Here is a 13726-nt window from a genome sequence, read left to right as displayed (position 1 = left end):
AAATAAATGGCAACATGGGAATGCCCATTGTGCATGCCAAAGCATACCGCATACAAAAGTTGACTTTTATATCTTTGGGCATTCTTGCTTTTCTTAAATTGCTTTTGACTAGTCTAAGACTACTTAAAATACCTTATTTAAATAAGTAAATGTGAGCCCATAAAAACACGATCTACTGTTACAAAGGTATTGACAAAAGTACTACTGTTTTCACAGATTTGGGAATTTGTAAAACAGTCTAAGCAATACATAAAAATGGCAAAAAGCAAAAATTACTCATGATGGTTTCAAGTAAATGACTGAGACCTTTAGCAATGATTTTATTCCATTCATGGAATAAATGTCTCTGTGTTTACGTTTGCATACATGCAATCACAATCAACAGGTTTTTTCATTTCTTCTGTAATCATAGAAACAAGAAATTGTATCTACCTGGGAGATCATCCTCACTTTTAGGTGCTGGATATTTAAAGAGATTTATAGACTCTATTAATGTAAGCCTGGAAGAAATATCATCTGCATTCTTATGAATCTGGTGGACAAGGGACTCAAATTTCCCAATGGCCTGTTTGCACCGAGTTATGTAGTCAGCAATACCTTTGAGGGGCGGAATGAAAGAAAAAAAAAAGAGAATGAAAGAAAAAAAAAGAAAGATATTTAGCTTTCAATTCTTTCTTTCCATACCCTGCCCATCAACATCTGGAATGTTAATACTGGTATCCCTTCATAGGAAAGACCCTGCTCACTGGGTGTTATACTATATGTTGGCAAATCGAACTCAATAAATATATATATAAAGAATGCAACTGATCAGGATATGAAAGCACAGTCACTTCATTACAAACAGGAATAAAATTATTAATCATGAGAAAATGTGAAAAAAGGACTTCATTTGTGCAGCCACTCTTTTTTTAAAAAAAGATTTTATTTATTTATTCACGAGAGATACACACAGAGAGAGAGGCAGAGACAGAGGCAGAGGGAGAAGCAGGGTCCATGCAGGGAGCCCGGTGTGGGACTCGATCATACCCTGGACCGAAGGCGGCGCTAAACCACTGAGCCACCAGGGCTGCCCAACCACTCTTATTACCTGTAAAATATTGTGGAATCACCTGGAAATAGTAAAATACTTAAACATGCAAAAAAAAAAAAAAAAGGAAAGACCCTGCTCATCTAATCTTGGGTCTTTGCGGTGGCAAACATCCACTTAGCATCCTTAAGGACTAGGACAAGGAGCCCTGTTCTCAGAATCAACCAAATGATACATTTTCTCGATTCAGATTTTAGCAAACCATCATCTAAAGCACTGTGAGGAGAAAGAGAAGGTCCAACTCTGTTGTCTTCTCATTGCCACGGCAACTTGAACCCTCCACTCTACCCTACCCTGCCGCCAGTCTCCTTCGACCTGTTGCTTAGAAACGTAGCCAGCAATAACTTGAATAGTAAACCTGAATTAAGCACCTATGATTGGTCAAGTAGTAGTCTAAGCATGTTATTATGTCGTTAAATTTTTACAACAATCTTGTGAATTGGGTACTAAGATTATGCTGACTTTACAGATGAGGACACTGAGCCTCCACAAGGTTGAGTCACATGGGTAGAGCTAGACTTTTCACTCAAGGGCTTAACTCTGGAGCCAAAGTCTGAATAGACATGTTCTCCATATGAAGGAGAAGAGAAAAAGAGAAGGAAAAGACAAGGAAAAGAGGGGAGAAGATTTGAAAAGAAAGGGAAAAAAAAAAGCAAAAAGGCCTTGTTTATTAAAAGAGTAAAGGGAACTTCTACTTCCAGGAAGAGGGAATAGACATGCTTTTCCCTTTTCCTCCTGCCAAACACAGTTAAGAACCCTGCACATAATCTATAAAACAAATATAAGACTCTAAAAAGTGAAGAGAAGCAAACTGGCTAGGACCTTGGGATCTGAAGAATGAGTTCCCTGGGTTCCTTTTCCTTCTATATCTCAGACTTAGAGCTTAAGAAGCCAGTGATCTATAAATGCCAAAGCCCCCAAAAGTCTGCACTCTCTAGCCAAAGGACCAGGGAAGGGACATTCTGGAAAGACAGAAAATTTTACACAGCAAATACTCTACTCTAGTCAAACACCATAGACAAAAACTATGACCTCACTCAAACCCTTGCCAGTAAGGGTTAGCTGGGGCAGCCTAGACTTCCACCTTCATAATACTGTGATGAGGCATCCCAACCCCTCTGCCTCTCATGCCTGCCATGGTAGTATCAGAAAAGGCCTGGAGGTAGATGGGACTACATAAAAAGAATTAACTGTATCTATATATATATATTTTAAGATTTACTTATTTATTTATGATAGACATAGAGAGAGAGAGGCAGAGACACAGGAGGAGGGAGAAGCAGGCTCCATGCCAGGAGCCCGACGTGGGACTTGATCCCGGGACCCCAGGATCATGCCCCGGGCCAAAGGCAGGCTCTAAACCACTGAGCCACCCAGGGATCCCCTTGTATCTCTATAGACGAGCAAAAAACATGTAGGCCAAAATTAAAAACACAGTATCATCTACAACCTTTTAACAAAAGGCTAAATACTTCAGCATAAATCTAACAAAACATGTACAAAACTTATATGTTGAAAACTGCACAGTGCTAATGAAAAAAAATCAAAGATCTGGGATCCCTGGGTAGCTCGGTGGTTTGGCGCCTGCCTTTGGCCCAGGGCGTGATCCTGGAGTCCCAGGATCGAATCCTGTGTCCAGTTCCCAGCATGGAGCCTGCTTCTCCCTCTGCCTGTGTCTCTGCCTCTCTCTCTCTCTCTCTCTCTCTCTCTCTCTCTCTCTCTCTATCTCTCATAAATAAATAAATCTTTAAAAAAAATCAAAGATCTGAATAAGTGTAAAGATATACCATATTCATGGACTACAAAGCTCAACATAGTACAGATATAAATTTCCCTAAATTTGATATATAGACAACATAATTCCCATCAAAATCCCAGAAAGCATATTTTGGTAGATATAGACAAGATTATTCTAAAGTTTATATGGAAAAGCAAAGGAACTGGAATAGCCAAAACAACTGCTTAAAGAAAAAAAATGGGAAGAATCAGTCTACTAATTTCAAAACTTACCATATAGCTACAGTAATCAAGACTGTGATAGTGGCAGAGGAACAGACACAGAGATTAATGGAACAGAATAAAGAATCCAGAAGTGACCCATACAAATGTGCCCAGCTAGTTTTTTACAAAGATGCAAACTCAGGGGCGCCTGGGTGGCTCAGTCAGTTAAGTGTCTGCCTTTGGCTCAAGTCATGATCCCAGGGTCCTGGGATTGAGCCCCACCTTGGGCTCCCTGCTCAATGGGGAGTCTGCTTCTCCCTCTGCTCCCCCCCCACACTCATGCTCTCTCGCTCTCTCTCTTTCTCTCTTTCAAATAAATAAATAAAAGCTTTTTTAAAAAAGATGCAAACTCAATTTAATGGAAAAAGCCTTTTCAACAAATGATGCCGAAGAAATTGGACTTCCATAGTCAAGAAGAAGAAGGAAGAGGAGGAAGAAGTACAAGATGAGGGAGAAATAAATTTCAAGTCTCACACTTTGTACAAAAAATTAACTCAAGATTGATCACAAACTTAACTGCAAAATATAAAATTATAACATATTTAGAAAAAATTAGAGAAAGTCTTTGGGATGTAGGTCTAGGCAAAAAAAAATCCTTACACTTGACACCAAAACCATGATCCATAAAAGGAAAACTTGATAAATTGAGTTCTCAAAAGTTTAAACTTTCACTCTGCAAAAGATGCTATTAGGACAATGAAAACACAAGTTACAGAGCGGGAGAAAATATTTGCAAACCACATATCCAACAAGGGGCCAGTATCCAAAGTATAGAAAGAACTCTCAAAACTCAAAGTAAAAAAAGCAAACAGTATAATTAGAAGATGGGCAAAAGACATAGAAAGACATTTTACCAAGGAATATATACAGCCAGCAAAGAAGCAGTGAAACAATGCTCAATATCATTAGCCAATACAAAAATGCAAATCAAAACCACAATAAGACCATTACATAGCTATGCAATGACTACAACTTTAAAAACAGTGACAATGCCAAAATGCTGGCCAAGACCTAGAAAAAATAGAACATACATTGCTGATGGAAATGCAAAATAGCACAGCCACTCTGGAAAATACAATGGCAATTAATAATTTTTTAAAAAGACTAAACATGCAAATAGCATAGGATCCAGAAATTGCACCCCTGAGCATTTATCCCAAAGAAATGAAACTCGTGTTCACATAAAGCCCCAAACACAAATATTTTTCTAGCACAAACATTTATTCATCTTAGCCAAATCTGGAAATGACCCAGGTATCCTTTAGCAGGTGAATGGCTAAATGAGGGCACATTGATGCCACGCGATTCTAACCGCCAAAGGAACACACTACGGATACATGCAACAACTTGAATAACCTTCCAGAGAATTATGCAAACAGAGAAAACCCAACCCAAAAAGGTTACATATGATTTCACTTATATAACACTCTTAAAATGACAAAATTATAGAAAAGGAGAACAGATTCATGGCTGTGGAGGTTGGGGCTATGAAAGGAAGTGAAGTAGATATGACTTTAAAATGGCAATATGAGTTATCACTGTGGCATGGAAACGCTCTGCATCTTGACTATACCTATGTCAATATGTCTGGTGTGTGAGCTATACTATAGTTTTGCAGAAGTTACCATGGGGTGGGGGGGGCACTGAGTAAAGCATACATAGGACCTCTCTGTATTAATTCTTCACTGGGTGTGAATCTATAGATGATTTCAAAATTAAAATTTTAATATTAGAAAAAGAATAGAAAAATATTAGGAAAAAAAGTAAAAGATACTTTATTTTTGGTAGAGAAAGGTAGGGCCAGCAGAGTGTCAAAATGGCATCCCATCTGGTCTTCAGTCCCAACTAAAGCCTTGAGGTTAGTGCTAAGTTCCATCAAGTATAAATGGTTAATGTTCAAAACTCAGGTGTTAGTGACATCTACACACATACAAAAATTATAATTCAGCTAAAACAATCTAAAAAAATTATTTTGCAACGCAGTCTAAAAGGCAATAAATAGGTAGATGAATCATATTACCTAGTGAGTTCCAGTTTAGCCTCTTATATCCAGACCTAAACACTCTTATTAATTCCTGAGAATGATCATCAAGAAGAAGAGACTCTGCCTCGTTTAACGTTCCTATGAGCATGTGATAATGATCCAACATACGCTGTATTCCTTCTGTGTACCTGTGCAAAACAGGAAAGTCACTGATATGAGGATGTACAATGCAGCTCATAAAAAGCTTGACCTTTTAGATAGGTTACAAAAGACCATTAACCAGACTAAAGCTTTGTCTTTTCTTTTCTTTTTTCTTCTTCTTTTTTTTTTTTTAGAAAGCTTCCCACCCAGCATGGAGCCCAGTGGAGACTTGAACTCACAACTGTGAGATCAAGACCTGAGCTGAGATTGAGAGTCGGAAGCTTAACCGACTGAGCAACCCAACCCAGGTGCCTCCAGGCTAAAGCGTTGATTGAAAGATATGCAGAAATTGAAAACAATGCCGAGTCTTCCCACTAAGTTTCTCTTTGGGAAAATATTGGTTATTTTCATTAGAAAGTGTTACTTATGTTAACATGTAATAGTTTTGTTATCACTACTTTTAGATAAATGGATAAATACACAGTTTAAACATTGCTTAGTTTTAATTTCTAAGGTGGCAAATACTGGTAGTTAAAGAGAAAACAGGAGAGGGTGGGGTTCACATTAATTTTTAAGAATGGAAAGGGGTCCCGAGATCAAAAATTTTACTGTTGATTTAAGAGAAGAATCTTTTTACCTAAGGAATTTGTCCTCCTGGAGAGCAACATTTCTTGCTAATTCGGGGACAGAGAATCCTAGCTGTTCCAAGTACTTTGTTTCACTAATAATCTCCTTGAGAGCAGGTGAAAAATTGACTGCAAATATTGCTCCCTTGTCAGAGTTAGCAGCCTCATCAGCAACGGTAGAAGTCTGTGGAAGAGATGTCTCATGAGCGTGGCAAGGTGGGTCCAAGAAGCAGCCCGTACAGCCCCAGTTAAATGTAAATTGGAAAACAATCAGTATAGGGCCCTGGATGCCCTGACAGACTGGACAGCTGCCTAGCTAGCTTGAATACATATTTTGTTTAGTGAACAGTTTTTAAAGAATTCGATTGCCGCTCATGTTCAAAAACTGGTCAATTGCATGTCAAACTCCAGAATTATGGCTTCTCCTCAAACACTTAGAAAGGCTGAGAAGGTAGAGTAGGCACAGATTGGGGAAGACGGCAGCTGCCCCTTCTGATAGGACGCGTGTGGTCCAGTTCCCATCCAGCCCTCTGAGCTCATTTTGGTGCCCACTGCAGGATTTTGAGACCACGGTTCTGAAGCCGCCTCAGCCAGGTCTCTCCTCCCTCACAGGGGTACGCTCAGCGCTTCACTGAGCGTTTGCTGTGGATCAAGCTCTATGTGGCTAAGTGCTATGGCTAAGGGTGAATTGTAGGAAATGGCATTTTTCTGGAGGTCGACTGCCAACAATTTCACACATAGCTCAACCAATACTTTGTGTGTTGATGTCATTAGACCTGATTCACTTTCCAAATGGGCAAGCTGAGGCTGAACCTGCTTGCTCATGGAGTCAGTAGGGCTGCCTGACTCTGCCACATTTCCTAACCATGACATTATGCTGCCTCCATCTCCCCCTTCTTTGTGCCTCTCCTCTCCTCCCGTCAACCTGGCCCTTCTTAGCCTTTGATTTTGGATATACCCATTAGCTGCAAGCATGTCAATGCATCGAACCTCGGGAAAACAGCAGACGCCCTCATCAACCCTGAGCGCCCTGGTCTGGGCAAGGATCTGCAGATACACACCTTGGTAAGCAGACTCTTCTTCATAAGAGCTGGCAGGACCAGCTCCGTGGCCTCTCTCCACTGCTTATACTTTCTGTCCTCAAAGTCTTTCATTGTCCTGCCCACTTCCAAGTACTTCTGTTTCACCTGTCAAAGAACCCAGGCAACTGTCAGTTTGTCCTTGGAAATAACACTTCTCTCTCTCTCTCTCTCATCTCATTCTCTCTCTCTCTCTCAAAAAGAAAAAAATCTGTTAGCACATTTTGCAAAAGGAAGCATCCAGATTTTCACGAATTTTAGACGGCGTGTTTGAGATGCTATGGCTTGAAATCCACACCAACTGGCAGAGATCAGCAGACCTCAGCCCGTGGGCCGCATCTGATGTCACCCAAGAGCTAACAACAGCTTTTACATCTTTAAATGATTAGCAGGAAATCAAAAAGAATGACAGTGCTTTGCGACATGTGAAAAGTATATGAAATGAGAATTTAAGCATTGGTAAAGGAAGTTTTATGAGAATGCAGCCCCTGCATGTTCATCATCACACTGTCTAGGGCTATCTTCTTCTCTACCACAGCAGAGTTGAGTAGTTGGGACAGAGACTGTATGACCTGCAAACGCCTAAAGCGTCTACTCTCTGAGCCTTTAAACAAAAGGTTTGTCAACCCCTGCCCTATAACATACAAAAACCCATGGGTGGGGGAGGGACAATATTATCAGAAAGAGGGTCACCTTCCAGAGAAGCAGAAGAACAAGGTCAGGAGAAAGCCTACATAGCTTGCGACCTGGAAGATGTCATATGCATTAAGATACCAAAGATAAATGACACAAAAGGTGGTTTTAAACCTGAGCCTGAAATCAGGGACCACGGGAAAGACGTTATAAGTTACAGGCATGAATGTGCTCCTCACATAGTCGTGAGACGTACAAGGGGACAACTCCAGCAAAAGCAACATACTTCTCTTCCTCGGTCACTGTCCAGTATCTCCTCCACCTCCTGAAATCTGAGGATGGTGTGCTTGATCCGAAAGAACAGGGACCGTTCCCAGTAGATTGCACCTGCTACCGGAGGGTGATTCTTATACAGGGGTGGGTTGTCCAGGTTCTGAACAAAGAGTTTATCAACTATGTCGATCTGAAAAGCAATCAAAGGCACTCTGTAAGTGGTACACACCAACCTGTGAACCAGAAAAGACTAAAGCTGGGATTTGTGTCTCTAAAGCAATGAACACTGGAATGTCAGAGAGTGAATGAGATACAGAATTGTGCTTTTGACCACTTACTCATTTTTTACCACTTTTTCTTATACTCCAGCAGTTCTTTTCTTTGGTTTAACATATGCAGTGCTCCAAATGCCTTATTACTACACACTGTGTAGAATCATTTCACTGACTTATTAGAAATTCTGAAACCAGGACGCTTGGGTGGCTCAGTGGTTGAGCATCTGCCTTTGGCTCAGGGTGTGATCCTGGGGTTCTGGGATCGAGTCCCACATAGGGCTCCCCACAGGGAGCCTGCTTCTCCCTCTGCCTATGTGTTTGCCTCTCTCTGTGTGTTTCTCATGAATAAATAAAATAAAATCTTAAAAAAAAAAGAAATTCTGAAATCTGTTCTAGGCATGACTAGTGACCAGGCTTGCATTGTGTGTGCACATGCATGCATGTGTGCGTCTGTGTGGCATGCAGGGACAACATACCACTGAAATATTATAATTATTTATGTAATTTTTAAAAATTATTGTAAAAAATACATAACATAATATTTACCATCATTAAGTGCATCTCGGTGGCAAGCACATTCACACTGTCATACAACTGCCACCACCATCATCTCCAGAACTGTTTCATCCTTCCCAAACTGAGACTGTCCCCATGAAACACTAGCTCCCCATCTTCCTGCCCCGGCCCCTAGCGCTCACCACTCTACTTTCTGAATCCATGAATCTGACTCCTCTAAGTACCTCACGTAAATGGAATCATAGAGTAGTTGACTTTTTTTGACTGGCTTATCTCACTTAACATAATGCCTTCAGGTTCATCCATGCTGTAGCATGTGTCAGGAGGTCCTTCCTTTTTAAGGCTGAATCATATTCCATTGTATGAATAAACCACATCTTGTTTATCTATTCATCTACCAATAGACATTTGGGTTGTTTCCACATTTTGGCTATTGTGAATAGTGCTGCTGTGAACATGGGTGTGCAAATATCTCTTCCAGGCTCTGTTTTCACTTCTTTAGGGTCTATGCCCAAAAGTGGAATTGCTGGACCATGTGGCCTGGAACTTCATTTTAAAAGAAGCATCTCCACGCCCGCATGTGGGTAATCAGATGTGGGAGACAGAATTTCAGTGCCCCAGTAATAGTCCTGATCCCTAGAGCCTGTGAATAGCTACCTTACATGACAAAGGGGAATCAAGGTTGCCAAGCAGCTGACCTTATATAATAGGGTGATGGCCCTGGATTATCTGGGTGGGCCCAATGTATTCCAGGGGCCCTTATAAGAGGAAGAAGGAGGCAGAGGACAGGGTCAGAGTGATGGACACAGGACTAGCTGTTGCTGGCTTTGAAGATGGAAGGAATCTCTAAAAGCTGGGGAAAATACAAAAAAATCAATTCTCCCCTAGAGACTCCAGAAAGAACTAGAGCCCTGAGAACACCTTGATTTCAACCCAATCAGACCATGGCAGACTTCTGACTTTCAGAACAGTATGTAGGATAACAAGTATGTGTGGTTTTAAGTCACAAAGTTTGCAGTACCTTGTTACAACAGCAGCAAGGAAACTATACATTTGAAGATCACTTTATCCCTTTATGTCACACCAACTGATGCTGACCAAATTATGTCACATATTCTCATTTTATCCTCTAAATAAAATGATAAGCATTTCTTTGGTCTGTTTCTCCCACTAGATACTGACTTCTTTGAAGGCATATTCTGTGTTTTGTTCATCTCTCTATCTCTGTGCTTAATATCATACTTGGAATATGTGAGCACCAGGAACATTTTTCTGATCATATCAATACATATATGGTTAACTAGGATTTCTGCAATGATTAATGTGATTATTTCTACTCCTAACTCATACAGAGCCCAACACAATGTGAGCTATATAACATTGGACTTGATAAATTCTTATTGAATTTCTTCACTAAATAAACAAACCCATTTTGTTTGGCTACCTGTGGCATGTGACATGCTTATCTGTGAAAACGCCACAGTTTCTCTGGATTTGGATGGGAGAGACAGATAATAACATGATTCCATTCTTCACATACTGCCAAGTGTCTTTTACTGCTCCGGCACCTATAGATGTATCAATTACCTCTTTGCAATACTGTACAAGAATATCATTAAACTTCATCATCATTTGTCGATTGATAGCTTCTCGTGAACGAATATGCTTAAATTTTAAAAGCATATCAAATGCTGCTTCAGCTGATCGAAGTGTCTTAAAAGATTCATCGATAAAACTTTTTGCCTTTTTCTCAATAACCTGCAAAAACAAAAAGTAAAAAAAAAAAAAAAAAGAAAGAAAGAAAGAAGGAAAACAGCCCTCGTGTCTCTATAACTAACTATCCTGGAAAAACAAAGTGGAAAGAAACAAGCAAAAAACATATTCATGACTTGAGGTGGATTTCCATTGTGCTTTAGAGGAAGCTGGTGTCCAGTTAAACATGGCAGATTAGATGCACTGGCTTTCTCCTACCTCCTCTAATTCAGTTCAAAAACGTCAAAGGAAAATTTTTAAGTGTTAACTCATATAAACAAAGAAAATGAAAGACAACACAAAAGCAGAAGAGATAGTTCAGAAGTTTTAGGTGGATGGAAAGTAAATAACTTCATAGAAAGCAGAGAATTACAACCTGCTGGCAATGGGGGAGCAGGCGGGTACTCATTTCCTCCCCTGTGAAACCTCCAAGAGGCTGAACATTTGGAGACACCAGGCACCAGGAGGGTGATAAGCAAGCACAGGATCCCTTCTCCACCCTGCACAGCCAGACTACTAGGCATCCTCTATACCCTCATCCCACCCCACTCTACAAAGAGTAAATGGTTGGTTCTAGAAAAATTAAATCAGAAAGACATCAGAGTTCAAGAATGCCTGGGTGGCTCCATCAGTTAAGCATCTGACCCTTGATTTTGGCTCAGGACAAGATCTCAGGGTCATGAGATCGAGTCCTATGTTGAGCTCCATATTGGACATGAAGCCTCCTTAAGATTCTCTTTCTCCCTCTCCCTCTGCCCCCCACTTCATGCACACACTATGTCTCTCTTTAAAAAAAAATGACAACAGAGTTCTAATAATACTGGAAGCTAGAAATCAATGATCAAATATCTAAATAAAAGTTCAAATATCTTAAAAAAAAGTTATTTCAACCTTAAATTCTGTAACTAACTTCATTTCAGAATTCATGCATACAAGACTCAAAAACTATATGTCCCATGAAACCTTTCTTCAGAAGCTACTAAAAAATGTGCTCCAGCAAAACAAGAGCTAAATAAGGAAAGAGGAAGATATGAAATCTAGAAAACAGGATCCAACACAGATTAGAAAAGATGAGAAGTCCTAGGGTGACTATTTTGCAATAAGTCTAAAGAGCAAATAATCTACCCTGGAGCAGAATGGGATAAAGGCCTCCAGGAAAATAAGAGTACTGATATTTTTGAGCAGATTGAACCCATTATTGATAGATATGTGGCAGAGATGTTAGAGCAGATGGGAAAAAACAACAAGTATGTAAAAAACCAGGCAAATAAAAATAAAAGCAATGATTAACTTCAAGAAAAATAAAGGGTTGTACAAGAAAGGTGGTGTGGTTATGATGGGCTTCTTGGCTCACCAGTGAACAATATTTGCACAGATATAATGAGTAAACACTAACCATTAATTTAACCAAAAGTTATGATAAAACTGTTAGATGACAAAGAGACAAAGGGGGATAGGGTAGGAATAGGACAGGCAAGTCTATATCTACTCTGAAAAGTTAATAGGTATCTAAAACTGATTACATTAGATAAATCACAAAGTAATCACATTGGCATGTTTTTTAGGAAATAGGAGGGTAAACAAAAAAAACTGAAAATTATGAAAAATGATAACAAGAATGGGAATGAAAAGGGGTCAGCATGGGGTTGCTTTTTCTTATTATTAGCCTTTTAGCATTACTTAGCAAAGTAACTTTAATGAAAAGTTCAATTTAAAAATTAATAACACTTAAATAAAACAGAAGCTGAGAATAAACTGGATACAATTAAAATGGAAATGCTTAGGGGCCCCTGGGGGCTCAGTCAGGCTCCATACTCACCTGGGAGTCTGGCTGAGGATTCTCTATCCCTCTCCCTCTGCCCCTCCCTGTACTCGTGTGCTCACTCACTCTTTCTACAACAAATAAATATTTTTTTAAGAAATGGAAGTGTTTAGATAACCCAAGAAGAATTCTCTGGCGTTGTCCATACAAAAAGATGCTCTGGGTTATAAAAACATTTACTCAAGACCTAAAATGGGGATGCTACTGGTATGATTCCTACATGAAGCTGAAAAGGTATGCATGATGAACCATACACCATCCTATCATGCTGTATGGAGTGAAACTATATTCTCAGCTACAGTCTTTCTTTGACAGCTCTGCCTCCCCTACACCCCAAGCCACACCCTCCTGTATCATCTCCCCATCTCCTGTAATTCCCCAGCCTAAATCAGCCTAGGCTGTGACCAGAAGAACTTTCCTCAACAATAATTCTGATTACGTCACCCCCTTAGTCAACAACCTTCAGTGGCTCTCTATTGCCTACTAAGTCAAGTCTCATACATCACCCTCCCATGTCCTCTCCAATTATACACCCAACCCATCTTTGTAGAAATGCTACTGTGTCCAGCTTGATTTAACCTTTTTATACCTAGGGATAGGAATGGGGACAAGGAAGATTAAGGAATGTTTACTTCTACCTTATATTCCTCTATATTGTTTCTGATTTCTTTTTTACAAAAAAGCAGGTATTACTTTTTATGACTTAAAAAAAATTCCAAGCGTAACTAAAAAACTAACTTAACATGGGGAAAATGTGGTAGCTGCTTCTGAGATTAAATTGATAGATGTGTTACTTGCCAGAACTTCAATTTTGAAGTCATCCATCACGTATTTCCAGTACTGGGAAGACTTAATACTGAAAGGGTCAAAGGCCAGGTTTTCCATGGGGGTGACCAGGCTGTCCACCCTGCATAGGACATCGTCAATACGCTTGGGATCCCCCGTCACTGCCTTTAGTTCTGGACCAAATATATTGTAAAATTCCTCCATAACCTGTCCAAAAAAAACAAAACACAAGGAAGTTGCCTTTCAGTTTTCTCATGAATGTTCTAACTACAAATGGATTGCATGTCTAGATTTGCCTGAGGGCAAGAATCATGTTACACAGGGGCACCTAGGTGGCTTAGTTGGTTGAGCATCTTGACTCTTGATTTTGACTCAGGTCATGATCTCAGGGTGGTAGGACAGGATCAAGCCCTAACTCAGGCTCTGCTGCAGTAGGGAGTCTGCTGATGATTCTCTCCTTCTGCCCCTCCTCCACTCACAAGCATGCACATGTACTCTCTCTCTCCCTTTCTCTCACTCTAAAATAATAAATCCTTTTTTTTAAATCATGTCATATAGATAACATTCTCCTAGTCTAAGACCTCTGGTACTATGCCCATTGCATGTAAGACAAGATCCAGATGTCCTGACATAGTTTGCAAAATTTGTATGTTCAGACCCATACATTCTCCCTTCAACACCTTCCAATGCTGCTCCCCCCATCCTGCCTCCTTGCAGCCACCCCCACCCTCTTTCAGTTCCACATTCC

The 13726-nt window shown here is 40.0% G+C and overlaps 1 protein-coding gene across 4 annotated transcripts in view; it reads right to left on the bottom strand.

The window, feature by feature from the left end:
• DNAH10 (dynein axonemal heavy chain 10) overlaps positions 1–13726 on the bottom strand; it is a 133203-nt gene that overhangs the window by 99104 nt on the left and 20373 nt on the right. For 3 of the 4 annotated variants that reach the window (XM_055322253.1, XM_055322254.1, XM_055322257.1), the window contains exons 11-17: positions 12991–13185; positions 10206–10376; positions 7841–8017; positions 6904–7029; positions 5854–6026; positions 5112–5263; positions 433–597 (exon numbers count right to left, since the gene is read on the bottom strand). In XM_055322253.1, the coding sequence (XP_055178228.1) occupies positions 433–597; positions 5112–5263; positions 5854–6026; positions 6904–7029; positions 7841–8017; positions 10206–10376; positions 12991–13185 (1159 nt within the window). Of the gene's footprint in view, positions 1–432; positions 598–5111; positions 5264–5853; positions 6027–6903; positions 7030–7840; positions 8018–10205; positions 10377–12189; positions 12918–12990; positions 13186–13726 lie in introns of those variants that run through there. The other variant, XM_055322256.1, reaches the window with a different exon arrangement.

This window comes from Nyctereutes procyonoides, unplaced genomic scaffold (genome assembly GCF_905146905.1).
Source record: "Nyctereutes procyonoides isolate TBG_1078 unplaced genomic scaffold, NYPRO_anot_genome, whole genome shotgun sequence".
NCBI lineage: Eukaryota > Metazoa > Chordata > Mammalia > Carnivora > Canidae > Nyctereutes > Nyctereutes procyonoides.
Note: the sequence above shows the minus strand (reverse complement) of the source record. Positions and strands in the feature narration are given on the sequence as shown.